Below are 26,327 nucleotides of genomic sequence, written 5' to 3'. Positions count from 1 at the left end.
CCAGGCGGGGGGAAAGCGAGGGCGGAGGCAGCCGGTGGCAGGAGCCGGCTGGGCAGGAGCTGGGCTGTCTCCGCACCTTGGCGTTCGGATGCTTTAAACGYGGCGGGGAGAAGGGGCAGCAAGGGGGTGGGCAGAGCGCGGCTCGCAAGGCGGCAGGAAGCCAAACGCGTTTCCTTTCGCGTGCTGGCGGCGCGCTGCAGTTGGAGATCACCTTGTGCCGGCGACGGGAGGATTTAGCAGCTGGGGGCGGCAGATGGAGCGGCAGAGCCTGTGCCCCGGGGGGCACGGGGGGTGGACACGGCTCTCCCCTGCCCGCCACCGGACTGCAAAGGTTTTCCCTTTAAAGCGTTCAAGGGGATGCGGCTCGCTGCGTTACTGCTGACCCCCTGCATTTCCCCTTGCAATGCAGCAATTAAAGCGTGGTGCGCAAGGGGAGGGTGATCTTTTTTTCTTTTTCTTTTTTTTTTTTCCTTGAAAAGCTGCCAAAGTGAAGCGGTATTGATGAGGATGGCTCGCTTTGATTAGCAGCGACTGGCTAAGGAACAGTCCCCTCCGTGCCGCTTGCCTCCCCCCTCTTCTGCCTCAGACATGAAACCTCGGTGTTTTCTCTGCTTTCACGGGTTTTCCCTCTGTTTTGCGCTGCTAATCCATGCCCAAATCAAGCCTACGCAGGGGCAAGAAGGCTGACACTAACTCCCCTTGTTTAATGCCAGCCGTCACACCTGAAGTGCCTTGGCTTCCCAAGGGCGATCCTATCAGGAGAAGGTGATGCGCTTTTTCTAAAGGCGTGATTATGCAGTAAAGCAGCTAATGCTGGAAGCGAGCAGGTTAAGGCTGTGTGGAGGGAAGCCTACGGCGACAGAGGAGGCCTGTCCCATTCGCCAAGGCTTTATACATGTGTACTTCGCTATTTGGAAAYGACTATCTGGGGGTGTCCTGAGGAGGGACAGGCCTCGCGTTTCTCCTAGCAGTGGCCTTAATGCTTGTTTCTAAGAGCAAACAGAAGGGCCAGACCTTGGCTTTGGCTGCTGCTCCTTAGTGCCCTCTGGCTTGTACAAAAAAGGGCTGTGATTACAGTCCTTCTCACCTGGAGATATTTTGGAGAAATACCCCTGGGTGTAAAGCCAGCACAGATGACARATTTGGGGAGTGGAACAGCAAGTGCGTACAGGCAAGGTTTGCTTCCTTATCCTACTGGGAAGCGGGTTGCAGTTCTATAAATTGGGGCTTCCCTGGCTCTATTTTGTATCTTTTTAAACCGCTGCCAAGGTGAACAGTTAACCATGTAATTTTTGTTTTCAGTAGTCAAATACAGGATTTTTTAAGTGTTGTCTAAAGAAAAGAAGTGTAACATACTCCTTTTCTCTTGCTCCTTAGCTGTAATCAGTGCGAGTCTGACAGCTAGCACAGGTCCCTGGTCTTTGGCGTAAGCTTAAGATGTACTTTTTTCTCTGGGTACACTCTGCAACCAAAGAGAGCCTAAACCTGCTATCCAGACATGGCTCAGGCATTGCTGTTGTGGCATAGCGGAGCCTGAAACACATGTGATGATCTGCAGCTTGATGGTTCCCAGCRCTGCTGCATCTCTGTCATGCACAGAAATACTGTGGTCCTTCCACAGGAAGGCTAGGTGATGAGGAGGAGCTGAAGGCTGTGTCCACGGCAGCAGAGGGTGGAGATGAAGAGGTCCATGGCTGGAAATGATGCTGTGCCTGCACTTCTAGCGCTGAGGGTTTCCACTCTTCCTAGTGAGGATGCAGTCCTGGCTACTGTTAGCTAGACCCTTCAAGTGGTGTGTCCATATGACTGAAAATAGAGGAGGAAAGATGTTCCCGACCAGGTAGGCATTCATTAGCTTCCTTCCTGCACTGGCTCCTGCAAGAAGCAGCCGCAAACCTGAGCTGATATTGTGGTCACGCTGCATTAAGGTGTGCGTTAGGCTTTCTGCAGCGTGTGCRTGCATCGTCTTGATAGAGGCCTGGGAATAGCTGCACAGTGCAGCCATGCCTGATGACTGCTGCTGAGGTTTGGGAAGGGGAAGGAAGCCCCCTTGGATGAGTGCTAGTGCACAGTTTGGTTGTGGTGCGGCCTYGGTACCCACAACACGCTGTGTCATGGCAAAGATCCCCACTTGTCTGCTGAAGCAGCACAGTGGTGAAGAGTCYGAGTTCTCCTCCGTGTGGATTTCCCCATAACCTTTGGCAAGTTGTATCCAGTGAATAGCCCTTGCTATTTGTGTCTGAAGTATCATTTTTCTCAAAGTAAGCTGAAATTCTGTGAGTTGTTGGATGCTTTTTATCTTGGCATCACATGGTTTGTGTGTGTGTGTGTGCGCGCRCTTTAAGTATCAAAGAAGCAGRTTTGCTTTGAGAACTTGGGGATGGGGAGGGATGTTTTGTAAGAGGTCATGGGAGAGTGAGAGAAGTTACGGTCAAATTGTGCCCTTGGACACCTTCTGGAATATGCTGTGGGATGAAGATGTGGAGTGTGATATCTTCATCCYTCTTTTTTCTTTGTTGATGATTCAGAGCAGAAATGATCTGGGTCATTTTACGTTAGGAAATACGATGGGCTGATCTGAAACAAAGGGAGGAGAGCAAGTCAGTGTTCTAAGTGACTTTGTGGTTCACTTGAATCAAAGCCCAATCTTGCCAACTCATGATTTGATCATCAGTGCTGCAATGCACAGTCCTTTCTTATAGCTCCAGCTCTTGAGTTCTGGAATATCTTAAAATCCACTCCTCTTCCCCCTGCTAGCAGGTTTTGTGATTTCAAAGAAAATATGGGAAACATGACCTCAGTGTGCCCTGAGGGCTGAGGAACTGGAAGGAARAAGCCAATGGATTTAAAACTGGTTCTCACATGCAGTGAGAAAAAGGGTGATATACAGTACATATAAAAAAGAAAAACTGGATTTTCGGTATTGCCAGTTCCCACTTTGAACAGCACAAAGAAAGTCCCTGGAGAGAGGATCTGAAAAGGAACTACAAATCACCTATTTGTAGCTCCATCCCTGGAGTGAGTGGCAACTGAGTGTGTTGAAGTGTCATGGAGATCTGCTTTGCAGATGTGAAGACAGGAGAGCAACTTTTGTGAATTTTGACCAGCCCTTTGATCTTGGTCACGTTTGTGTAAATCTGGAACATAACTCTCTTGTGTAGAATTGATGACTTCTTCTCATATTGTTGACCAAACCAAAAATGTGAGAAGTGATTCCCCTGTGCCTGCCTGTGACCCAAAACGATGGAGGTTTTTGTTCTTTCTTTTTCCCTATTCATCTTAAAAATAAGTTTAGATTAAGGGAAAAAAAAGTTAAAACAAAATTCCTGTTCATCTTATGACACTGAAATATCCTTACTGGGACAAAGTAAGGTATATGCATGCACGTAATAAGTATTGTGATTCATTACTATGAATGTCATTGTATATATCAACACATTTAGCGTTGATATAAAATGCATGAATCAATAGAACAGTTACTGCTTTAAGAGAACTGAGAGTTGCATATGGATTTGTAAGTATGACGAATACAATGATATGAGATCAACTAACAAATTAATACTCRAGCTTGATTGAGAAATCTCCTACTCCCATTCCTGACCTTGAGAACATGCTTGGGAGCATGAAAGGTATTTTGTCTCTTCCTGCTGTATCAGTTGGTTTAGTAAAGAGATCACTTTTCCCTGCCAAGCCTGTCTCGTTTGTTGGAGAGGGTGAGAATTACATGCTTTTGGATTTTTGTTATTGTTTGTTTTGAGTTTTTATGTCAAAATATTGCCTTTTTTTTCTTTTTTTCTTTTTTTTTCTTACAGGAAGCAGAGACCCAGCTTTGCTCTGAGCCTTCCATTCACGAGATTGGTTTTGCTCCATGTGAGTAATTACGCTATTAAGAGTTTTGCATGCAGCAGTGTTTTGAAGCAGGTTCTTGGTGACTTTGGACCATGTGCATGATATAGTGGGATGGTTCATGGAGTTGCCTCTTGCCTGCAGAACTTAGTCACAGGTAGAGTCTACCATTTCTCCAAAACACTGTGGGGGTATTCCTTTGGGGAATGCTTTTATTTCCTAAGGCACCAACTACTCTCATAGAGTGAAGCAGARGTGGAGTGAGGATGCYTACCTGGGTCTTCACTGGGTGATACAGGAATCAGAGTGGTTTTGCACCAGCTCAGAGCTTTGCACTGCGTGACTGCTATGTTTTAATGAGCTACCACTCAGCCTAAAGCCAACTTTATAAGCTTGCAGGGCTGTTCTTCTCTTGCCTGCATTAGAGGTTTCCTGTTGGTGAAAGATACTCGAGAGGAGGTGTAGCTGCCACATTGCAGATTCTTCCAGGTTTTGTTAAACTGGTGCTGCTGATTGTAACTTTGTATGAGACAGCCTGCTCTGTAGGTCCCAGCTGGAGCTGAAGGTTGCCCCGCAGCCAGGACCAGCAGTCTTGCATCCCCACAAGGCAGTGGCTGTTTGCTCCAACTGGATCCCTGCAAGTGGTTTGAAGTAAGTACCACTGCTTTCTTCTCCCTTCGTGGGGCAGTGGAACCTGCCCCCCAAAACCCACAATGTCTGTCTGATGGAGTCGGGAGCTGTTGCTGCCTTGACACAGATGAGATACCATTTGCCCTTTTATAAATTTGTTGAGGTTTTAGGACTTCAGCTTTGGGGACATGCAAGCAGAAACAGTGTTGGCCTAAGATGTTTGCTTGACATGAGCGAGCTGAACCATGAGTGTGCTAAAATGCTCCGAGTCTCCTGATCAGAGTGGTTGGTGAGTCCTTACTTGTTCTTTGGAAAGGAAAACGAAGATGTATTCTGTAGTTAGTTATGGTTTGGTTTCTGGCTGGCTGTGAAGAGCAAGGTTAGATTAGACTCTAGCAGGGATATCTGGCAGTATAAGTTTGCTGACAGTGGTTTGAGTAGTCAGTAAGAATGACACCTAGAGTGCTCACCTGTGTGTTTAAAACGTGCTCAGTGAATTCATATGTGAAGTAGACCAAAGAAGATATAAAAGACATGTGAAATGAGTACAGGAGCTTTTCCTTAAGATGAGCTTTTGGATGCAATAACTTGTTCCTGTCAGGCTGTGTTAAATAGGTTAATAACTGTTTTGATTTTTACTATTAAAGAACATTAATCCTATCTCTGATTTCTATTTAAGTATATTTGTGAGTTTGCCCTGGGGCTGGTCAAAGGTGAATTTAGCAAAGAAAAAAAACATTCAGTGAGTCCACCTTAATTTCAGTGTAACTGGACGGAGATTGTGCAGACACATTGCTGCCACTACAGAGCACGATAGTGCTGATTAGCCATGTCTTACCTATTTGTATGGCAGTGATTTTTGGCATGGAAGCAAACTGGTGTGTTGTTTCTGCGAAGGCAGTAGCTCCCAAACCCTGCTGAGTTCCTGTAAGCACTGCAGAGCGCATGCTGCCCTGTGGATGCCTGAAATATCCTCTTTGCAGCACCTGCACTTCACATCTGTCTGCTCTGGGCATGTGTTATCCAGAAGCGGGAGATGTGGGTTGAGACTGAGCAGGCTTGAGGGAGGAACACAGGAGAGGAAAGTGGGGTGCAGGGCAGAAAGGTAGAAGGCCTGTACCCTGCTCTGGAGGAATGAGTGTGTGGGGTTGGGAGCTGTTTCAGGAAGAAAATGTAAGTACCTTATATTAAAAAATATATATATATATATATCTAGTTCATTATTGTGGCAATTTCTATTTTAAATATTCTCTTTGTTATAAGAGAAAACCAGGATATTTTTTTAAACAGAGCCTAACTTATGAAAAGATCAGGGACCTCTGGCCTCCACCGTGTTTCCAGTAGCTCTAACATAAGGGATAAAACCAAAGGGCAGAGCTGAGCCTGGGGAAGAGAGAATAGCATTTTCAATGTAATCATGTTATCTGCAAAAACATTCTGCTTAATAGTCCTAGCCAGAATCAGCCACCTTTCTAAAGAGAGGTTGTCTAATATGTACAGAGCTAGAAAGATGAGAGGGGTAGAAAAGCCAAGAACAGGACAGAATAAATACTGGTTACACAAAGCCTGAAGGGGAGGGAGCATCTAGTGATCACACTATCGAGCCTTGGATCTATAAATAATGGTACCATGTTTATTCCCCCCAGGCCCTATTGTCAAAAAGACTTTTTTTTCCTTGTCAGCCAGAGAGAGACCGACATGGTTTATCTGAGTGGGAACAAAGTGCGTGCCCCTTTCCCAGGGCTTGCCAAAGCCACGGGGATGTGGGTATGACAGGGAAAGGTGCACTTCAAATGGACCTTTTCGGGAGGGGAGCTCATTGTCACTTAAAGACTCAGATGACTTAGAGTGTCTGTTTATAGGCAAAAACATCTTTCTGCTTCTTTCTGCACTGTACTTGGGAGAGATATAATAGCCTGGTCATGTGCTGGAAAGATATGACTCATTTCATGTTGGTTCTAAGTGAAACTAATGTATTACTCATTTTTATGCAACTCTAGTAAATTGTACTTATTAAAAAGGGGGGGATGAAGGAGAGAGAATTACCTAAAGCCTAACCAGTATTTACTAGAAAATTAATTTAGAAATATGGTTGACCTCAGCTTCCTTGTAATGAAAATCTGCTGACATATCTTGTGATTTTGTTTCTCTTTTTAAAGCAGCCCTCAGGGTTGTTAATAGTTCAGGTATCAGGACCAGCTACTGATTCAAATCATGGCTGGATGATTTTGCCTGTGTTGTTTCAAAGAAAGGTGCTGGATTCAGTAGTCTTCTGGGGTTTCTGCAGTGCTTATTGCTAAAGCATCTTAACGCCTCCCCACTGCTAAACTCTGCTCATCATGTGTCAAGGCACTGGGGCACACTGCTGGATTGGGAGCACAGCTTTAGTGGCTCTGAACGTTGTGGGGGTTGCTCATTTTTCTGGTGGTACCAAAAGTGTCTGAGATGTCTATGCACCAAGATAGACCTGATCCTTGCCTTAAAGCCCCTCTTTCATTTCTTTGCTGACTGTCTTCTGCTCAGAGCAAACAATCCCAAACCCATTCTTACTCACAGCACCATTTATCGTTGAATCCTGATTAATTGAAGCCACGTATCCAGAGGAGCTAGGAAGATGGCAGCAATTTTCAATTAGAATATCCAGAACAGCCTTGTCATCTCTTTCATAATTATTGCATTTACTTTCAAAGGTTAAATAATATCRTTTTTAACAGCACAGAGTGTTATTTTTCTTCAGCCATGCTTGCAGTGTGTCTGTGTAGGACTCCCATGCACCACTAAACTGTGATTAAGATCAGAAAGAGGGCTCTGTGTTCTCCAATGTCCCTTTTTTCATCAGTGATTTCCATTCATATCTGCTGAGTTCACAGAATGGGAAGTTTGTGGTACCTGAGAGAAGTATTCCGTTTTGTGCGTTACTGTCCTCCTCCCTTTCTCTCCATAAAGTTTATGGAATTAGAGCTAAGCTGGTGTTTCCGTCAATGTCATATGAAATATCACAGAGTCTAGTTTGTTCTCCGGCAGCTATGACACAGGGTCACTGCACTGGGAACAATAAAAGTTTCTCTTCTGCGGATTTTGGGGAGAGTATGACTCAAGAAGAGACTAAAGGGAATGGATACCATGCATCACAAAAGGGGATCTTCTTTTGGTTTTGCTTTTCGTTTTGTGTTTTTGTCCGTTTGTGTTCTAAATCACTCTTCTGGCCGTACATAGGTATGCGGACAAATGAAAAGGAAAGTGCCTGGGAAAAAGAAAAGCAGCTAAAGCAAGCGGAATCATTCTGGCTGACTTTGAGGGATGGGTAGATGCTTCAGTGAGAGTGAGGAGATCTCATCATTGCCCCTCATTCAAGTGAGCTGTAAAAAGCCCTTAAGCTTCTGGAAACAAGTACTGAAAGCAAACCCAAGCAGRGCCCATGTGCTCCACCAGCTTGAGGGGTTTTCATAGACTTGTCTTAGTGACTGCAGGAGAGACTGGTTAGGAAGCGCCTGGAAACTTGTCTGATTTTTCCAGCTATTCCAGTAGATCTAATGAAAAATCTTATTTCTGCCTACAAACATTGTTCTGCCTAGGTCCTTAGACCCTCAAAGCTAAAGTAAAGCACTGCAAGAAAAATGTTTGCAAGATTTAAGAGAAATACAATTTCTTCCTGTTGCTGGTCCCAACTTTACCCCAGTTCTCAAGGGGCTATGAAATCTTGTGCTTTATTGGTGCTCAGCTGATGATGGAAAAAAGAAGTTATTTCCCTTTTTAGGTTTTTGTATTCACTTTTCAGTTTGTCATTTAAAAAATGACTGAAGTTTGCTAGTAGGCTAATTTTGACGTGTTTACAAAGTAGCATAGTGCTTTGGTTATATATAAGAACAATCCAATTTCCATTGTTTCTTCCATTTCTAATTAAAAGCTCACTGAAAGGTGGAAGGCTTTGTAGGAAAAAATGAGGAATAGCATAGATGGCTTGTAGCAGCAGAAAGTGGTTATACAAATGTGGGCAAAATAAAAGCAGAGTTCAACAAATTCACTGCTGCTTTATAAAAATCACATCTGTGAGTCAGCAAAACAAGATCCTCTCCCATCTATAAATTTTCAACTCAGAAAAGTTCACAGCTTCCGCATTTCCAAGCCCCAGCAAGGCTTGCGGGAAGAGTGGAACGGGTGCAGTGTGACTTCAGAAGCCGGCAGCTCCTGGCAGCGGTTTGGCTGTGCACTGACCATGCGACTCCTGGCACACGCTTGCTCTTGATGCAAGTTTGTCCTGGCCGTGGGAGATGTGGGTTGAGCGCTAGCCTGGGAGCAGCGCCGCGTGCACGTGCTTCGCTGCATAACTTCGCCTCGCGCGCGGATGCTGCTGCTCATCACTGATTCATCTGGCGGCTGCTGCACAAGCCGRCGTTGCAGCTTGCTCCGACTCCTGGCATGGACTGCGGTTCCCCGCATGCCCAGCATGGGCTGGAGCAGCCCTGGTAGCCGGGGAGGTGGGCAACCAGGACTCGCATTAGTGGGGTTTTGTATTCTGCTCATGCCTGGGTTTGCACTAAGCTTTTGTTTCCAAAGAGGGTTTTTCACGCTGTGGAACTGATCCAGGCGTCTGTCCTACTCTGTCAGCCTTTCCCTGGCAAAGCGGCCCTAACTTCCCCGACAGAGTGACTCAGGATGCTCGTCGTGCTGGCTAATGCTTTCTTTCCCTCCCTCCTTGCCACTGTACACCCTTTCCCTCCCTCACAGCCACTGCTCCCTCGCATTTTTAGCAGCAGAGCTCGTTGAAAAACAGAACCGTCTTCTTCGGTGTTGTTGCGTCTTTGACATTTCCTGACCTGCTCCTCTGAGCTGTACATTGCTGATCAGAATCTCAAACAAGTTCTTTCACCCACTAATGCAGTGTTAAGACGATCGGCACTCAAATCCCTGAGATCTCTCCTTCGCAGAGGTTAAAGAGAATCGCTTTTGAAAACTTTAGCTTTCAGCTGAGTTAAAAGAGATGAGATCAATGGGATCTGTGCAGTCCTGATACAGTGCCCTTGAGGTTACATTCCCAGCCTGCTGATAGCATCGAGGCTGCTGAGCCCTTCCGGTGCTTTCTGAATGTCTCCCATCTGGAATAGTTTGGGGAAGGCYGGGTCTAACGCATTCAGGGTTCCACAGAGGGCTTTCTTGGGTAATCTGGGTGGCCTTCCCTAGCAGCATCCTCCCCAGGTGCAGCCACAGCTTACCCAGATGTAATCCTCAAGGCCCCTTCAGCAAAGCCATGCCTCCATTCAGCGTGTCTGTGAGACTGTCTTTCAAGAGAGACAGTTTTCATTTGACCTTCTTGAGGTCAGTCCAGCTTGACCACCCCAACCAGGAGCTTCTAATCCTTGGTGCTTTCTCATCTTGGGAGCAAGCTTGTGTCCTCCTCTCCATACGATCAGGGTGTATTTCCACAACAACTTTGCTAAAGCCTCCTGTAACTTGCATGGGGAGGACTCTGCCCACTTCATCTGACAGGCCTCCAGGGTGGATTGGTGAGTAATACTGAGTTAAGATGGAGAAACTGGTGGGAGATAGCTTCAAAAATTGGGATGTCAACTCCTGAACGTGGGTGGGAAATGCAGGACTGCCTCTGGTAGGAGGTTTTGCAGGAAGTTTTTGGCAAGGAAGCTACTTCATAGGCTGTGATCTTGCATAGCTGTAGGAGAGGGCAGGCTGCCGGCAGCATGCCACCTTTGGGATTTATAGGGCCATTTGGCTGCTGCAAAGTGAGCCCATAATGATTTACACCAAACCATGATGAAGCAAGCAGAAAGGAATTAAGTGGGCAAAATATTACCCTACGCTGCATCTGTGGCTTGGTCGGTGAAGTAATGCACCATGAAGACAAGTACTAGTGCTAGAAGAACCAGCGAGGCCCTGATGGTTTGATGGTCACTGTCTGCAGAAGGGCTTCTCTGACATTGCTATCCCACAGTGGCCACACATCTCCCTGCGTTGCCTCCAAGCACCTAGGAGCTGGCTGCACAAGCTGGACTGCCAGCTGATTTTGTATGCACCCAAAGTCCTAAAACTGGAAAATCCAGTCAGCTACTTTAATCTGTGGGCAACAGGCCAGGAAAAGTGACCACAGTTTCCCTCAGTTTTGATAATAGCTATCTCTGGCCCAAGATAGTTTACCAAGTCATTGTGGGTCGGGAAGCAAAGAGCTGCTAGGCAAAAGGGTTGGCATCAGGACATTTGGGATTCATGGGCTCTTGTGATGGGACGGTATTTTGATGCTCAAATCAATGGACTTTATTTTGGGGGGAGTAGAGTTGGCTGGGTTGTTACGGTGATCATGGTAATGGATACTCCTCATGTGCCTGGGTGGACACAGTATCTATGAGGCAGTGTAATTCTGAAGTGCCTGTGGACTCCAAGCCAGAAGACAGTCTGTGCTTGTTTCCCCAAATTTTCCGAGATACTAAACCTAGAGAAAATATCYGTGTGTACTTTAATATGAATTGTTTCACAGAGACTTCATACAGCAACAGCAAATGGGGTGAAAGTGGGGTGAGTACTATCAATGCAATTAGGCATGGGACTGTCAAAGAGGTCCCAGTAAAAACAAAAAATGGAAAGAATGACTAAGGGTGAAAATACTTTGCAGCTGTGAATTCTGAATACTGTTTGCCAGTCTTTAAGTAAATGGTTTTACTTGGTTCTTGGACTTATGATGGAGCAGGCAGTCCCCTTGAGTGATGTTAAGTGGGGGCTGGATTTCTGGTGTTTCTCTTTGCCAGTAGTTTCTCTGTGTGGCCAATTTATTCTGCTTTTATTTGACAGCAGGAAAAGGCTTTATATGTTGTCATCAGAGTCGTCTTGCACTTTACAGAAAATGTCTGTTCACTGATTACATTTCTGGCCCAACAATGCAGGGTCACTTGCAGTTCCTGTAGGTCATCCCCATAGGGCTGCAGATACCTGGGAAACAGGATAAACATCTTCAGTGACGATACAGGTAAATATTACGTGTGTTGTCATGCTGTGGAAAGGAGATGTCTGTTTGTCCCAAGCTGTAGATACAGGAGTCCTGAAACTTGCAGACATAATCCTTGTGGCTGTATAGTTGGTGGAAGTGTTCGTGCATTGTCCCTGGTGATCTGTGGGAGCCTGGGGTGGTACTGCATGACATCCTGCAGACCAGTGGTGATCTCGGGCTCTTTCTGGTCATATTGGATGGAGAAGTGTGTCCTACATATGACAGCACTATGTGCGGGAATGTCATATTTACTAGCTGCGTTAGTGTTGTTCTGGATATCTCTGATAGTGACGGTAATGTTTGGCAGTGGCATTATTATGGCAACGGTGGATTTGATGTCAAATTGCTGTGCCTCCCAGCTAAAAAAGTTCTGTCTTGTCCAGCATCTAGTGGGTGATGCCCAATTGCTTCTAGTCTGGGTTGGCTGGCAGCTCTCACAAGTGTATGCCACCTGACAGCACTGGGCATGAATTTCTTGTCCTTTCACATTCTTGTATTAGCAGCCCGATATTGCTCATCTCATGTAGGAGGTCAGTGGGTCTTCCCAGTGGATGCTAGTGAACTGTTCAGATGTGCCAGGTGTGAACTCAGCAGTAGGGTCCTCCAGCAGCTCAGCTGTACTGGACAGTAACTCAAGCCTGGCTGGTGTAGCCCCCGAGATGAGCACAGGTGTCTGCCACCCAGATGTATGCTATGTCTCTTCTCATGCCTAGCCCTCAGTGAAACCTTCAACACTGTCTCTCTCCCTAGTCCTGCCTGTCCTGCTGCAGGAGTGTCAGACTGCTGGAGGGTGCTGGTGAGGCCTGACGTGGGTGCTGGAGGGTAGTGGTGGGAAGGGACTCCCAAAGTAGGGCTGTTTGCTGTGTTCTGCGACTCTGGGAGGAATGTGAGGAATAGGCAAATGGGGTGTGAGATAAGGGTAGGTGTGAAAGGGCTGCAGGATATGCTTTGGCCTTTGATATACAGTGTAAGGCAGTTGATGAACATCCCAGGAGCTTGTGGTATGGATATGAACAGGCCTTCACTGGGGCAACCCATGGGAATGACACAGTCACCCAGTGTGGGGATGTGGCCTAGGAGACGGTGAGCTCATGTGCCTCTCTGCTGTTAGTCTCTGAAGGCTACCCCTGCTAACCACAAATAATAAAAAAAAGAGACTAACAACAAAGACAAAATGTAGTTTAAGCTAGTGAAAGGCAACAAAAAATAGGGTTATTTATTTAAATTGAACTGTGTTTGAAAGTCTGTTTTAATCTAGTCCCTGTACTCCATTTGTCGTGCTGCTGTCGGGGCATCATTTTCAGGGTTGTTGACCCCTGAGCGTGTAGATGCAGAGCTGAGAGTGCATTTCCCCGGTGGCTGAGCAGGCATTCATGTTAAAACTCGGGATGAATTTCTCAGGGGAAGGGAGTAAGGGGGACCAAGGAGCCCCACCAGCGGTGTTTAGAGTAATGCATGTGCTCTCTTGGTTTATGGTGGGGTTGTCTCTGACAGCAAAATCTTGTCTCTTCTGTTTGGATTAAGGCTAGGTCTGATCTGCAGAGGGTAGAGCAGGGGACTGRGAGGCAGAAATCTGGTTTCTATTTCAGGCTGTGCCACTGCAACATGCTTTTTAAGAGGGCTGGTGGATTATGTGTTTCCCACAACCAAAGGGAAATGTACTCAGGAGGGAATGTTAAAAAGCAGCCAAAGGAAAGAGGAAAGGGGTGATGTGATTTGATACCAGCTGACCTCCCTTGTATCAGCTTATCTCCCCTTCTCTTGGGTACCCTGAGAAACACTGAACCTTCCACAGAACGGATATTCTCTAAATATGCCCCCCTTTTCCCTTCCTTTAGCTCTTGATCTGTTGAGAAATTCCCATTTGTTTGTCTCTCCAGTTTCCATAACCTCACTGACTCTGAAGCAATGAGGAAAACCTAGCATTAGCCACTTAGCAGGGGAAGTTCAGCTCAGTCCAGCTGTGGGCTGTTCAGTGTTCACTCTTCTTTGGGTTTTTTTTCCACTACCATGTCCATTTCAGCAGAAGCAGCTGACACCTTAGTCACAAGATCAGAGTCACAGATCTACCAAAGCTCTTAATACCTAGTTGTATGTTTGTGTGTGCATTTTCTTTTTCAGGGTAAGTACATATTTTAAGGATGGAATAACAGTTTGTCCAAGAATCAACAGTCTACAGGGAGCCAACTGGTCTAGCAGCCAAGACTTGTGCTGTTTCCTTGAGGTTTTGGGGATGGGTTGCTTGCCTGTCCTCTTACATAAAAGCATAGCAAATTGTCAGAATAAACACATTTTTAAACACACGACACCATCAGTCAGTGCTTAAGAGAAGCTGATTGGCTGGAAAAGAGATCAAGGCAACCGGGAATTTGGATGACCTGACTCTGAGGCGTTGGGACTAAAAGGTTCTTTTTCATTCACTGGAGCTGTTTTTTTTTTTTTTTTTCTTTAGGTAATTGGCCAGGAAAGAAATAAAGTATCCTCCTCCTTCCTCCAGGCAGTGAATCTGGAATCAGAATCCTATTGTATTATTTTATCATTTTATTTTTTTGCAAAAGGCAGACTGCTACTGGGTATGAATCCTTGCCTCAGGGCCTGCAGAGAAAGGAGCCAAAATGCAGATCTCCTGTCTCAGATCTGTGCTCACTGATTCACAAGCCAGTGATTAATTTAGGTTAACTTTGGTCATCTGGGGATGATCAGCACTTCCCGAGGAGGGAGCTCTGGCAGAAATTAGAGCGAGCAGGACAAAAGCCCGATGCTTTACCTTTAGGTGAGCTGTGTGACTTTCCTGTACAATTGGTTGGCCACATGGAGAGGAAGGTTTTGCAGCTGCCCTTTCTCAGCCGTGCATGTCCACCCTAGGATGAGTTTGTGCTTCCTGGGCACTGCTGGAGTTGCCATTTTCTGTACGATTGCCTCAAGCCTGGGGGAGAGGCAAGATGGGAATGTGTGTTGAGTCATCTTTCCTACATATCCTCAGAGCAGCGGGACACTGTCTGGGCCATAAACTCAATGGAGTTGTCTATGAAATTTTGTTGAATTTACAAGGCAACAATCATTATTCCAGAGCAAGGAGAGGAGATGGAAAGAGGCTGAAGTCCAGCTAGGATTTGGCTAGACTAGTTCTTGGATTGTTTTCCACGCTTTGTGGTTATCCTTATCTACATCTGGAAACTGGAGTGTGTTTGTAAGAGTAAGCGGATGTGTGAAGTGTTCTGGCAAAGTCAGAAATCTCATTTTCCCTTCAATATAATGCAGCCTAATTAGATTGCTATTAGCGTGTTGAGGACCTGCTAGGATTGTTACCTCTTTGTGAAAAGGCATCTGTATTTCTCTCCTCCCTTCTTCCTGCAAGGACTGCAGAGCTGGGAATGGGAAGGAACTTCCAGACTCCAAATTCCAGCTGTGAAATAAATCTATCAGGAGAGCGTGGTGTGGCCGCCAGCTGACCAGCAGTTTGACAATGTAAGTGGAACTATAAGCCAATTAACAGAAGTTGGGAACAATCAGTAATTCCCTACCAGAATAAAAAAGCCCCAYGCAGTAAAAACCTCAAAACAAAACTGCTGCAGTATGCTGGATGTTTTTCATCCTGTAGATCAGTGCTGACAAGATTTACTGTCAGTGGTCGAGTGACCGGTTCAGACAGTGGGGGATAGGTTCTGGCTTGTCTGACTTGATTCTACCATGTCACTCAGAAACGTGGATCTGTACGTTTTTGGATATATTTTTTTTAATCTCTCTGTTGAGGGTAAGGCGGACAGGCGCGCTATGTCTACAGGAGACTGTGCAGTGTTGTGTGGACGTACTCGAGCTAGCTGTTTCGGGTGCTGTATGTGCAATTATGTAATGYGGAAATTGGCCTAACTCATTTGCACAGCTTGCCATGTTAGTGTGCCTCTGCTGCTCTTGGTACTCACGCTAATGTATTTAGTCTTAGCTTGGTTACTTCTGCATAGCATTGCACTGTGGCTTATAGTGAAACCAAGAGAGGATACAGACTAACTGGCTTAAGAATATTCTCCTTCCCCAAAAAGGCTCTTGCGGACCTCGCACTGTGAGATGGTCTGATGGTGGCAATTTTCACATTCAGAATTTGCTTTTGCAAAATGCAGGGAGGATTCGTCAAAATATCTTGGATGCTTCTGTCTTAGCTCACACGTGATTCAGCTGTCTTAGACCTCGAAAATCTTCATACTGAAAGCTCTCTGAGGACTGATACATCCCAGGAATCATTTTGGCTTCAGTAAAATTGTGTGTTTCAGTGAAATGATGTTTCTTCTTGCTAGCTTATTTATTATTGATCATAATTGTGTCACTGTGATGCCTCCTATTCATTTGTTTGATTCACTCATCTTGCATCTTGTTCTGACTCTGAGTGCTTTTTAGGGTAGTCCTGCCTTTCTAGAGCGCACATGAATATCTGTGGTTCCACATGAATCGTTTTAAAATGCTTGCAATAAGTATAYGGCTAAGCAAAGTAAGGAGAGAAGCTGGGAGAGATGAGTGGAAAATGACTGCATGAAGAAGAGGAAAAAATTACAGTAGATGGTAAGGAATTAATCAAATAAACAAAGGTCCTTTTAAATGTCTCTCTGTCTCTCTCTCTCTGTCGCTCTCTCTGTTTCTATGTTTTTTTTAAATAATCTCATTCTTGTGATGATTACACTGGCCAGCCCTTGATACTTCTCTGTCTGATTAGAGCAGAGTTGTAGTGGCCGTGATGAGTTACCACAACAGTCTATTACTGGCATTGTTAACTAGTGTCCCTCATTAAATTAAACCGAAAAGGACAGGGAGGGGAATCTTTCCAAGGTGATACTCAGCTTATAATTATTTAAATTTATTTTAAAGGATAAATTTATTTTAATTTATCAGAATCTCCTCGTCTTGAAAATAAAAGCTCTTCAGATTTTGGGGCTTTTTTCCTTTTTTCTCTAAATTTATGCATTGGGGAGGGTTAATTCACTCTGCAAAGATTTTTTGAAGGTCATACTCAGTGCCATTATCATTATACAGTACCTTTGAGAATAGCTGTTTGTCTGTGCAGGTATTTTTGTGGCCCCATGTTGCTCTGTGTACCAGATGCCATTTATCTACCAAAACAGTAGGCATCTTTCTGCCCATTGGGGTTTATATGCTAGAGATGAAATTCTTGTATATTAAAATACCAAAAAAATAGCGAAAGGGAACTGTCATTTTCCTCAGTCCTGGTTTGCTAATCTATGAAGAAGGCCATTACATGTGGGTAACCACTCTAAAGGAGCAGAAGGGCTCCATAAAGGCTGGATCTTTGAAGGAAACCCCCCCCTTTGGGGAATTCAGTAGAAAGATGATCTGCTGGGCTTGTTCTGTCTTTCATTCTGCAGAAGTGTAGTGAGGAACTAGGGGAGGTTTTGCATTTGCTGTAAAGGATGAATTTTCCCAAGGATATAGATTCATAAGATGAGGGATATGTCCAGTGACGGGGAAAAATAATTTACTACTACTTAAGGTAGAATTTGAACCTACTGAAAATATACTTTAGACTTCTGAAAGGTTTTCCTTAGGATAACAGCTCTTCTSTCAGGATTCCTGTAGATCTTTTAGTACTGTGTAACTTCCCCTTCATGAGCCCAGGTCCTAGAAATTGCACCAGGGACAAAGCAAAAATCTGTTTTCCTTTGCAGGAACAGAGCCGTGGGGGTAAACAGCCAGGTCCATTCCAGTCCCCTACACTTACAGCTATTATACATGACACGTGTAAGCCAGAAAATCCCTAGATTATCTATAAACCTTGGTGCAGACAACGGAGGCTGCCAAATACTTCCTCACACTCTAGAAAGAAAGAAAAGCTATGTTAAAAAAAAAAAAAGCTACAACTGTGAGTCTAGAGTTGCGTTTGTGAACCGCTGAAGTAAGAAAGTGTGATACAARATCATTTAGTTCCTTTTTAAAGTTTGTCTTGACTTCATTTTGTGTTGAGTGCTTTGAAGGTTTTCCCCTACCATGCGGCAGATTCCATGTTATGTGTGCTCCACATTGATGAATACCAGTTCTGTCACATGTTTCATGGGAAACAGCACATTAAGTTACTTCTGCTTGTAACTTGCCTTAAAAATCAAGTACAAACCATGTATCAGTCACCAGAAATAAATTGAGAAAGCTCTGAGATTGGAACCATCTGTGTACTTTAGGGGAAAAAAATGTTCTCCCAAAGAATCCTGCATCTGCCCCTGCCCCTTTGCTTACAGAGCTGGTTTTTATTTAGGATTATGGCTGCCCAGAAGAATGGTCCRGTGCCACGTTGGGTATCAGTTTACCCAGTCTTTTGGCTGGGAGAGTTGAGTTATAAAACTTCCTAGTAGCACTTTACTGACTCCCACCATATTAATCTGTGATTACAGCTGGCTACTGAAAGATCCTGCACTTCCAGTGAGAGACTGAGAGAAGAAATAGGCAAGCTGGTTAGTATGCACCTTATTTATCTAGTGTACAGATTATTGTTTTAAAATGTCGATATACCCATCTGAAGTGCTGGTACACTAGTCCAAAGTTCCAGCATGGTATGCTGATGTATAGCAACTCGATTTGAGGATTGCAATAGCTCCCTGAGCAGATACATTTTTCAAAATGTCACCRCAGTATTGGCTGTGATATGAGTTTGGATGGAGCACAGGCAAGTAGTAACTAAAAATCATTACCTGATAGAGGAGGGTTGCTAGGAGCTTGCTGTGTATAATACAAGTCGGTTCCTCGCAGCTAAGCCTGGGACTTTGCCCTAGGTCCCATGGCTAGGACCTCAGAGCTGTTATGCTCATAGGGTCTGCTTGAGTCGCCCTCCTCTGGCCCCCATTTCAGGGTCTTGTACCCGCTCGCAGCTCGCCTGCGACTTTCCTGCCCAAGGGTCCCAGGCAGCAGCTGCTGCTGGTCCTCGGATCTGGCATTGCCGCAGCATGCGAGCTCTCCGAGGGGGAAAGACGTGCTGTTCGTTAGCAGGTCAGAGAAGCCCMGCTAGACCATACAGCCCTGCCTGCAACCCGGTGGCGGTCGCATCCAGTAGTGTTGTCTTCACCTGTATACAAGTGCACATGTATACATCTGCTGTGAGGTGGGTGTCCCTGATCTGAGATCACAGATATGACCGTGACTTATTGCATGGGAACCTACCATGCTGGAACTCAAAAAAGATAGATATGGAAAGGTAGAGGTAAATTTTGAAATTGCCCCTTAGTAATAGGGATACAGTGTCGTGGCATCTCGTGTTGTTTTTCTCCAGTCTGTTAGAGGAAGCAGGAGGTTTGTCATTCTGTGGGGCCGACAGTGTGGTATGGTTCACCAAGCACTTGTTCCTTAAAGTATGAAATTCTGCAAATGCTCCATCTGCAGAAGTCATAAAGCGTTTGACTGGCAGGGGTGCTAGGAAGACATTTGAATGGAGCCAGACGAAAGTAATGAGAGTCTCGTTTTCAGCCTTTTGATTCAGAACCACATATGATCAATGTTTACACTTGATGAGTGGTGAGAATAGGTTTGAGGGGAACGCCATAAGTGACTTTACACTGTGCTGTCCAACTATTGGCATTGAGTTTGTGTGGTTGAGACTTGCAGTCTTCTTGCATCAGCTTTGGTGTCTCAAAATTAGCTGAAGGAGCAAGCCAAGGAGAGGCTGTCTGATTTTGTTCTGTTTCAAACAGCATACTCAAAATGCTAAAAACTATTGATGATTTCTGTTGTTTGACATCAAAATGACATGTGATGGAAATCTGGCATCTTGCACTCAACCGTTGGTGGGAAAAGAGGAGTCCCACCACTACTTTGCTTTTTATTGTATGTGAGCAACCTTTCTTAGTAGTGGTTAGTAATTAGTCAATGCCTAGAAAACAAGTCATTAGAGCTTCTTACCTTCATGAACTACAGTTGTCTTCCTCAAAATATGCCTGTGGCCCTGACTGCTTTTCTGTCTATTAAAACCAATAATGTGGGGTTATGATCTGAGCCATGGGACTTCAGAGGGATGTAAGCCTGTACCTGAAATTAGGCATCTGTATGTGTTTTGCTGCATCTGTGTGTGTTTTGCTGAGTAAGGGTGTCCTAGCCAGGTACTTAAATTTTAAACGTGTTGGGGCCTTCACTCATAAAGTAAACAAATTTCAATCTAGACAGCAGTGAGAGGAATAAACATTAAGCTCCAAACATTCTGTTATCAAAGCAGCTCTTCAAACTATGCAGAATTGCTCTTCAAGATGGGCAGAACATCTTTAAAACCCTTTTGCAGTAGCTAAGAGCTTACACATTAGCTTTCATGAGAAGCATTACAGATGTCTGTGAATATTATATAAACACTAGCCTGTTTGCAACAGTTTATAAACCTGAATATTTTATAAGAAAATACTGAACGTTTAACTTGCCTTGTATTTTTTATATGGCAATAAAAACACCATTTTTATCAAAAGATGCTGGAGAACCTGACTAATAATATGACATTTTGTTATAAACTAGGAGGAAAGCTCACTACTCTCAAATTAATAAAGTGTATAATTTTYACAGGATTTTCTACTCTAAAGGGGAAACTTTGGCTTTGCTCGATTTTGCGTGAAGATGCATGTAATTTGTGAGGACATTCTCAGATGCATCTTTATGTCTCTGGCTAAAGAGATTAGCAACACTTGAGACTTACAGTGCTTTTAGTGATATCCAAGCGGACATTGCTTGGAAAATGAAAATACCATGTCTGCACCTGATCTGATAAATGCATGGCTTTTCATACCTTTGCAAAGTGACCTTCCTACAGGAGGCAGGGTTCAGCAAGTTCTGTTCTCAAACATATTCTTCTAAAATATATGTACCAATTTCAAGGAGACCCAAGATGTGCTTTGAGGAAGCTACAATGAGTTGTTTCAATCCAAAATTGCTAGACAGACTCCCTGTAAGTAACCCCCTCATAAACGATACGGTTGGTGTGGCCAGATCTCACACAAGAATGTGTCAGGATTAATTCCTTGGTGGCCTAYAAAGTTTTTCCCATTTTACATTTGGTATAAACAATGTAGAAAGTAGGGTTACCCTTTATGCCGTTTACAGAACAAGTATCGGTGCCAACCTGAATAGAGCAAAATTTTTTYGGTCTATGTTCTTTCCTGTAGCTTGAACAGGAGCATGGCTTCTTCATTAAAACACGAGTGTCAGAAAGTCTATCACCAGACCTTTCCCTATAGCTCTGAGCATTTTGCAATCATTTCATTCCTGTAATTGTATTTCTATATTCTTATTTTGCATAATTGAGGAGTCCCTCTGATCTCCTTTATTCCGTGAGTATATCAGGTCACTTCTATGTCATGAGGCTGCAAAGGGGGACAGAGTTTTCTCTTTTTGTCCTCCCAGAGACTATTTTGTTTGTTTTAGAAGGTTTTTAATTCCATTTCACAGTTTGGAAGCTAAGGCACCAAAATACTAACTGTCTTGGCCAAAGCCATAGACAAAATGGGGGACAGAGCACTGAACAATTGCTACCAATTTCCAAGTGAGCTCTCARACCACTGGACATCTTGATTTCCAGTCTTTTCTGGCACTGCCAGAAAGTTTTCAACTTTCTGGGCCAATTCTTCAACCATGTTGTACCTCTTATTCCCTCTTGTAAATAAAAGCAGCCTTGCAAGGTAACATACCTGAGCAATCAATAGGTAGCTAGTAATTTCCATGGCCAGTTTGACTCCTCTTTCAGTTCACAACTTGTCCGTCAGTAAATTTATTCCTTGCTCGAAGCATTTTACTGAATCATTTCTCTTCAAAACTGTCTGTTAGCACTTTGCTAAGCCTCAGACTGAAGATCTTTGATCCACCCATTTCAAGACTAGATGAATGACAGAACCCAAACTCTGTATCCAAAAGCATTCAGGTTTTGGAGGTACATTCAAAGCCTGAGCTTGGATTTGGCTCGGAGCACAGTTGCTTTGATCTGGCTTCAGATCTGAATACTGTGTCCAGTGACATCTCTTTCCAGAACAAAATCTGGTGTTCCTGTCTCTGTGAGGGAGCTCTTAGCCTTGCTTGGTACCTCGATGCGCCTTGGGTTGGAGAAGACACCTGCTGATCCTCTCCAAATTCATTCAGATGGTGTTTGCATGCAGTAGGGGTGTTTAATAGTTGTTTGTTTGTTTTTAGTGGCATTTTGACAGAAGGAAGAGTGTCTAAGAAACCCCAGCGCAGTGTGTTATTCTCACAGTCCTCTCCCTCTTGCCTCTTTCCCTTGCAGTGCGCAACTGCTTCCCACTTTCTAGAAATCAGATCACCACCGCTCCTCCCTGTTTCTTTCCTTTCCCCGCACGATGAGAACATGGGATGTTTTTTTCCCCTTGGATGGCAAAGTCAGGGCAAACTTGGTACTGTGGTCTTCTGCGCTAACAGCACATCGGCAGCACTTCACTCTTTCCAGGGAATTATTCTAGATTTATTCACCACAAAGCATCCAACCATAACAACTCAGTAATTTTAAGGCCTAAGGAAAAAATGTAACAAGATGTTCAAAAATTTTGGTTTGGGATAATTGGGAGTTGTTTATATCCTTGTGCTGCTGATTATGTTGTCATATACCACCATTATTGGTATCCTCAGGAGCAGGATTGTCTTTGCTTAGAAAAAAAAAGCCTTTGTTTTAACCACCTAAATGCTGGTTAATGTAGCTCGTAAATGAGAGGAAAAATATTCCTCTGCTGTTATTGGATTTATCAGATGCTCAAAAGTCATATTGTTGAGGATGGAAAAAATGACTAGATAGGTGGATAAATAGGACACGTGTTCAYTGGAAGTTTTAGGATAAAATGTTGGGGCACTGCAATTTTTCTGAAGCTTATATAGGGCAGAAAGTTCCCAAAACACAGCAGAATACAGCCCTCAGTCTTCTTGAGTTTGAAAATGCCTTTCTTTGCATACTGATCATACAGACCTTTTCAAGCTGTATCCTCCTTGGGTTTTGTAGCACACTGTTATTTCTATGTGAATCTGGAATTTGCATCTCTGGCCCATTGCTTACCCCCAGCTCACTGAAATGCAGATGGTACCCATGAAGTCCCATGGACGCTTGCTCCGGAAGTGCGTTGGCTAAGATAAGGGACTTGAAAGTACTGCTCCTATTGAGGTTCCCTGTAAGAGCTAGAACTAGTATCTCTTACTAATCCAGTGGAAAAGATTATACAGAATGGGCTGGAAGCTAAATGCTCTTTACACTACTTTGACAACTTAAAAGAAGTTTAAGCCAATATAAATGATATTTGCAGTCATTTAAGACTTTTTGGATTTCCGGAGTGGCCTATCAAGGTTTTCCTGTAAAAAAAAGAATCAAGCCCTGTCAATAATGTGTTCTAATATTTTGTACTAACTTCCAACCTCTCTGAGGTTTCCGTCAGCAATTTCGCTCTGATTTCACAGGAACTGGGACCCAGATTGCAGCAGGCTAGATGCAGTATGTCAAGAGAAAGCGTTGTCTGCATCCACAGTTTTCATATCATCTAATTTAAAGTGCATCCTGAATTTTGGGGGGAAGAGATCTCAACAACTGTAGAGAGGAAAATGAGCCATTTCCTTAGCTTGAACCTGCACGAATTAGTGGTAAAGTGTTGATCTCTAAGCTTGCAGTTTCTGAACCATAAAAGCTGTTTATTTCACCCTATAAAAGAACATTTGAACTTATGTAGCTATTTAAGTTTAAAAGCTATCAGAGAAATGGGGGGGGGGTGGAGAAGAAGAGGCTTGAATCAGTAATCCAAGCTTGTAATACAATCTTCATGTGCTGCATAGCTTGCATAGAAATCCCCTTCAATGTAGATTTTCTCTGCTTGTAGCTGTCCTACCATATAGGAAATGTACAGTATATATTTCCAGCATTATCCATAATTGCAGTAAAGCTTACAAAGCAATCCATTCCCCATGTATTCCTGGTGATCTTCAATAACTGGATATTCTTAAGTATGCATTTAAAGAAAGGAAAATCTAACAAGAGCTGGCAGGAACTAACATCTGCAGTGATTTTCCAAAGGGAGTGGTGGTGGTGGTGGGGGTCTTTATTAACCTGCTCTGACTGCAGGAATAGCGACAGCTTTGAAACCTGGATTGAAAACTTGCCTGCTTATGCTTTTATTATATCTGAATTTCAGGTGTTTCTGTATYTCCCTACAGGTTGGAAGTGCTGGGGCTAAAGTCAGGGCAGTTAAGTACCTCCTTGGTAGGCAGAAGAAAGCTGCAGCACCCCGGGGAGAGCAGTGGTGTGTAACCAAGTGGCACCGCTCTGAGCTGCAGGCGAGGACTGAGGGAAGGGAGAGGAAGAAGCCGAATCCTGTGCTCAGCACCCTCCCTGCTATGCTGTGGCCTGTTGCATCCCCGGGGAAGCAGAGTGGGACTTGCTCTGCTCTGGGCATAAGGTCAGGGTTGTCCTTCGTCCTCAGGTGGAGCAAAGGAGGTAAAGGCTGCTTACGTGGGCCCTGACGGTCGTTCCCCCACACGTGCTTGGTCATTCACAAGCAGCCACCTTTCTCCAGCAGTCTCCATCGGTGAAAGGCAAGAGAGACTTTGATCCTCTCTTTGCAGAATTGATAGAAAATTGTCAGCGCCCTAAGAGGTTATGCTTCATGTGACCTGTGTAGACCCTTTCTATACTGACTAGCCCTGAACTTGCAGTACCTTACTAAAAATAGTTCAAAGCGCAACCATGAGTTCCCTCAACTGTGAGCCTACCAGATCTGCATTATTTGACTCACCATTCCTTTGCAAGTATTCATCCTTCCCCTCATAAAACTTAAAATCAGCTCATTCTCTGATCCAAGAGTTGACATCATTATGATGTTACATCCTATGTAATGGTGTGAGAGCTGGAAAAGCATTCACAGCAAAACCACGCACTGAATTGAATTTGCAGTGCCTCAGCCCTTGCTTGGGACCTAACCGCCCTCCCACCCTCCGCATTTACTTGTGCTTTTAAAACCTGTGCACTCCCTTGGAAATACCTCAGCATGTTGCTGAGGGTCTCCTCGAGGGTCTTTTTAATGTTCCCATTTTCTTTCCATGACCCCATTTCTTTTACAGTGCTTGTGAGAGTAAAAGTGATTGTCCTACCAAATTAAGCGGGTGTTCTTGCCAGGAGCAGTGGCTGGGATCTTGTTGACAGGTTTGGAAAAGATTATTCTTTCAATACATYTTGAATGAATTTTTTGATGACATCTGCCATATACTGTCTCCAAACTCAGACTGTATTTAACTGCTTAATATTGTAAAGGGACAAGGACAAATTAGCACCTTTCATTTTCATATCAAAATTAACACATCCTAATAGGCGTTTCAAGAATTAAAGGTGTCTTATTTAGAAATAAATGTAGGAAACTACTTAGATGTATTAACTTGAAATCTGGGCCTCTTTAAAGTTGATGAGWGTTTCATTATTGATTTCAGAGGTCTTAGGATTTTATCCTTTTTGCTTACATGTGTTTGGAGTTACCTTTTTGCTCATGTGTGTCTTTTATATGATGATTTTTTTCTTTTTGATGGACCACTCTCTTCATGGTTGGCTCTGAACGCCACATCTCATTCCTTCTCTCCAGGGCTTTCTCAGGACCATGAAAGATTTTTTTCCCCTTTGATGCATAGCTTGGCTTCTGGGTTTGTTTGTTCGTCCATCTTCCTCTGGTGCGTCAGGAATTGGCCACAGCTAGAAATGGGCTATTAGACCGTGTGTACGGAGGCTCCTGGTGGTGGTGGGAATCTTCTCAAGTGCCTGGCTGGTGCGTATTTGCCCCTAGGTCAGCTTGGCAGGGATCACTGCGCTTTGCTTTTTGTTGTGCTTTTCTCCAGTGAAGAACACAGCTTTTTTTTTTTTTTTTATGACCCTCTGGGCAAATTTCATGCAACAAACTCCTAGATTTTACTGGAATCCAGGAGCCTAAGGCACTGGTGGTATTCAAGGCTTTTGGTCTTCTGTACTAGAAATTTTAAGTTTGTTAGAAGGTACTGGAGGTTCCTGGGTGGCTTATGTTAAAGGGGACGTTGCAGTTAAATTCCTGAGTTTAGYGTCCGGATTGCTGTGATGGCAGGGACTAGATGATCCAGATGGTATTTCTAGCTGTAGGTTCCTATCGTGCTATGGTATGTGATGCTGTGTAGAGCCATTTTTGATGGCACATGAAATGAGTATTTTGATCATTCCTGCTCATTGAAGGTGCTGTGAAATTGAGAAGTCATATTCTTTCCCCCAGTTTTGGTCCATGCAGATACGTTGGGTTAACAGAAGAGAGAATCAGGACTCGAATCCAAGTTGGTCTGTGTGTGTATTTCAGTTTTCAGTCTGAGAATATTAAGGGCAGATTCTCATTTATACAGAGCCCGCTTCAATATTCCGGCCGTATAAAGATGTCTTAACAGGAATGTAAATGAAAGCTGCTTTATACTTTTAACAATGTTTGTAGTCTCACTTGGCTGCGGTACAGGAATGACACATGTCTGTACAAATGGCATTTGCCATCCTGTTGGTGGCTGCTGCTACTCTTCATGCCTGTACCCCTAACTAAGCCAGTAATCTGCTGCGGTCCCGTCTTTCCAATCTCAGGAAAATGTTATGTTTTCTTGAAACATCTAAAGCAGGATTGAAGGTTAAAGTAACTTTACTGCCCTTCCTTCACCGTGCRCTGACCCTGTATGCGTCTGCGTGCATTTCTACTAAATGCCAGTTCTGCAGTGCCCAGTACAGCTACGTAAGCAGAGGGGAGTCGTGATCCCATCGCCAGCTTGCTGCTTAGGGCACCTCCTGGCCAAGCTCTTTCAGATCGTGTCCTGAATACCCAGCTCTTCTCGCACATTACATTTTGGTGGCCCTGGTGCTTTCCTCAGGGTT

At 44.2% G+C, this 26,327-nt stretch overlaps 1 protein-coding gene and 1 long non-coding RNA gene across 2 annotated transcripts in view; both read left to right on the top strand.

Moving 5' to 3' along the window:
* The window catches only part of LOC112971387, a 118,199-nt gene that overhangs the window by 14,464 nt on the left and 77,408 nt on the right, over positions 1 to 26,327 (top strand). Inside the window, exon 2 of the mRNA XM_026076773.1 lies at positions 3,813 to 3,870. Coding sequence (XP_025932558.1) covers positions 3,813 to 3,870 — 58 coding nt within the window. The remainder of the gene's footprint in view (positions 1 to 3,812; positions 3,871 to 26,327) is intronic.
* The window catches only part of LOC112971388, a 33,895-nt gene continuing 11,580 nt past the window's right edge, over positions 4,013 to 26,327 (top strand). Inside the window, exons 1-4 of the long non-coding RNA XR_003255327.1 lie at positions 4,013 to 4,497; positions 4,640 to 4,765; positions 14,829 to 16,024; positions 17,860 to 17,919. This is a non-coding gene — a long non-coding RNA (uncharacterized LOC112971388). The remainder of the gene's footprint in view (positions 4,498 to 4,639; positions 4,766 to 14,828; positions 16,025 to 17,859; positions 17,920 to 26,327) is intronic.

The sequence above is a fragment of the Apteryx rowi genome, unplaced genomic scaffold (assembly GCF_003343035.1).
Source record: "Apteryx rowi isolate R43461 unplaced genomic scaffold, aptRow1 scaffold_44, whole genome shotgun sequence".
NCBI lineage: Eukaryota > Metazoa > Chordata > Aves > Apterygiformes > Apterygidae > Apteryx > Apteryx rowi.
Note: the sequence above shows the minus strand (reverse complement) of the source record. Positions and strands in the feature narration are given on the sequence as shown.